This window comes from Nannospalax galili, unplaced genomic scaffold, assembly GCF_000622305.1.
Source record: "Nannospalax galili isolate Female #2095 unplaced genomic scaffold, S.galili_v1.0 scaffold538, whole genome shotgun sequence".
Classification (NCBI taxonomy): domain Eukaryota; kingdom Metazoa; phylum Chordata; class Mammalia; order Rodentia; family Spalacidae; genus Nannospalax; species Nannospalax galili.
Genome location: NW_008343842.1, coordinates 2,069,300 through 2,072,181, shown reverse-complemented (window position 1 = coordinate 2,072,181; position 2,882 = coordinate 2,069,300). Strand labels below are relative to the sequence as shown.

At 48.4% G+C, this 2,882-nt stretch overlaps 1 protein-coding gene across 1 annotated transcript; it reads right to left on the bottom strand.

Annotated features, from left to right (window-relative positions):
• Positions 1-906: 906 nt before the first annotated feature.
• On the bottom strand, positions 907-1,461 carry LOC103739722 (transmembrane protein 217-like). The gene has a single exon (XM_008840198.1). It carries the CDS (start codon positions 1,459-1,461, stop codon positions 907-909), a length of 555 nt encoding a protein of 184 aa, XP_008838420.1.
• Positions 1,462-2,882: the final 1,421 nt, after the last annotated feature.

The following is a 2,882-nucleotide window of genomic DNA, read 5'->3' as shown; positions in this document are numbered from 1 at the left end:
ATCAGAAGTTCTGGGTCATCCTTGGCTATATAGAATTTGAGGGCAGCCTGGGATACAAGTTAGAAAGAAGGGTGGGGGAGACGGCTTGGTGGGTAAAGTGCCTCCTTCGAAAGCGTGAAGTCGTGTATTTGAATTCCCAGAGTCCATGTAAAAGCTGGGCCCTGTAGCAAACTGCTGTAATTCTGGCGCCCTTACAACAAGATGGGGGCTGGGGAGGGACAGGAAAGTCCCTGGACGCCCATGGGCCAGCCAGCCTGGTGTTCACAGCAACGAATGAGAAGAGAGTGAAACAGTGGAAGGCGACGGACACCCACGGCTGCCCTCCGACCTCCATGCGCACACCACGGCAGTGGGTCACACACATGAGCATGCACACATACACACACACACACACACACACACACAGAGCTAGAAATGAAGGAAGTGTAGCGGGAAAGGGACTACAAGAGACAAAAACAGGGCTGGAGAGGTGGCTCAGCGGTTAAGAGCACTGGCTGCTCTTGCAGAGGATCAGAGTTTGGGTTCCCAGCACCCGTGTATGGTGACTCACAACAGCCTGTAACTGTAGCTCCAGGGAATTTGATGCCCTCTTCTAGCCTCCTCAGGTGCCTGTGCTCACATGCACATGCCCTCACATAGACACACGTGCACATAATTAAAAATAATAAAAATAAAATACCTTTAAAAAAGAGAGACAAAAATACACACTAATGAGATAATCAACGCAAAAGCCACATGTTAGCTAATGCTAAAACAGGGTACACATCCATATAACCACCTGGCCTCAGAGACACCCCCCGCCCCCGTCAGTGCATAAGACTCTAATTCCCTGAAAAAGACAAGCTGCAGAAACAGAACGCAGGAAGAGGCAGTGTCACCATCGACAAGTGCCACTCTCTTCCTGATTCAGCTTGATTTGCGGTAAAAGGACCCCAGCCCAGCAGGTGGCCAAGAATCCACTGTACTGATGGAGGAGCGCCTTCGGTGGCCAATTACACTCACAGACTTGTGGTCTTTGTAGAGAAAGTACCCATGCTTGATGACGAAGGGCAGACAGCCAAAGTGCAGGAGCATGCGGGAGATTTGGAGGAGCAAATACAGGTGACTCAGGTCCTTGAACTGTTCTTTGATGATTCCGCTGATGAGCAGGACCATAGAGAAGCTGATGAGTTCGTAGGTGATGATCCACAGTGCATAGATCAGCAGCCCTATGAAGTTGTTCTTGTCGATGCAGAAGAGGAGGAGGCAACTGATGGTGATGGTGGCGATGGACAAGCCGGTGCTGATGTTGTGTCTGTAGCCCATGACCCAGGAAGTCACCTTGGAATCTGTGTCCAAGCAGATGCTGTACTTGTCTTCGAAGCCAATGTGTGTGGACTGGTTTAGCTCAAAGATAAAGAACTGGATGGTGTTGAGGATAGAGAAGATGCCCACAATGGTGGATACTGCCCTGGTATCCATCGCACTAGAAAAGGTCCTGGAGAAGAAAAGTCATGGGGGAGCATGATGAGATGGTGGCAGAGCTAAGCCAAGACCAGTTTCCCAGGCCACTAAGTGTAATGAGGGGAGAAAGGAGCAAAGATGGTACATGGACAGGCAGTAGACACGGAGTCTGAGCCCTGCTCTGACTTAACTAGCTGTGGGGAGCCACATTGTTAGGATGTGGAAACACCACTGGTCTGAGGGAATCTTCATGTAACTTCCAACTCTGCTATTCCAGCTCCAGCTTCCCAGTAATGTGGCAAAAAATAATAAACCTGTGGTGGCAGGAGGATTAGAAATTCAAGGTCAACCTCAGATATATAGGAGTTTGAGGCCAGCCTGGGCTACATGAGATCCCATCTCAAAAACAAAACAAAACAGGGGCTGGAGAGTGGTTAAGAGGGCGTACTGCTTTTGTAGAGGACCTGAGTTTGATTCCCAGCATCCATATTGGGTGGCTCACAACTGTCTATAACCCCAACTTCAGGGAATCCAACTTCTCACCTCCATGGACACGTATACTCATGTGCCTGTAACGCCATACACATAAATGAAAATAAAATAAGCATAAAAAACCCCAAAAAAGTGTTTCTGTTGATGCAAGTTTGTGGACATTAGAAGTTCTTCAGCTGGGCTGGAGAAACAGCTCAGTGGGTAGGAGCACTGGCTGTTCTCCCAGAGGACCCAGGTTCAGTTCCCAGTGCCCACGTGGCAGCTAACTGTCACACAGTTTCAGGGGATCCAATACCCTCTTCTGGCCTCCACAAGCATTGCATGACATAGAGGCACTTATATACATGCAGGCAAAACACGTGTACACATAAAATAAAAAGTAATAATTTTTTTTTTTTTTTTTTTTGTCTTTTTGAGACCGGGTCTCCCTGTAGCACCAGCTGGCCTGGCAATCACTATGTAAGCCAGGCTGGACTTGAACTCACAAAGATCCACCTGCCTCTGCCTCCCAAGTGCTGGAATTAAAGGCGTGCACCACCATGCATGGCATAAATAAAATATTTTTTTAATTGATAAAAATTGTTCTTGGTATGGTGGTGCACGCCTTTAATCCCAGCACTCAGGAGGCAGAGGCAGGTGGATCTCTATGAGATCAAGGCCAGACTGGTCTGCATATCGAGTTCCAAGTCAGCAGAGGCTACAGGGAGACCCCGCCTCAATAAATAAACAAACAAACAATAAATAAATAGGGGCTGGAGAGATGGCTCAGCAGTTAAGAGCACTGGCTGCTCTTGTAGAGGACCAGGGTTTGATTCCCAGTATCCACGCGACAGCTAGTAACAGTCCACAACTCCAGTTCCAGGGGATCCAGTGCCGCCTTCTGACGTCCTTGGGCATTGCATGACCTAGGTGTACTTACACACATGCAGGCAATACACTCATATAAA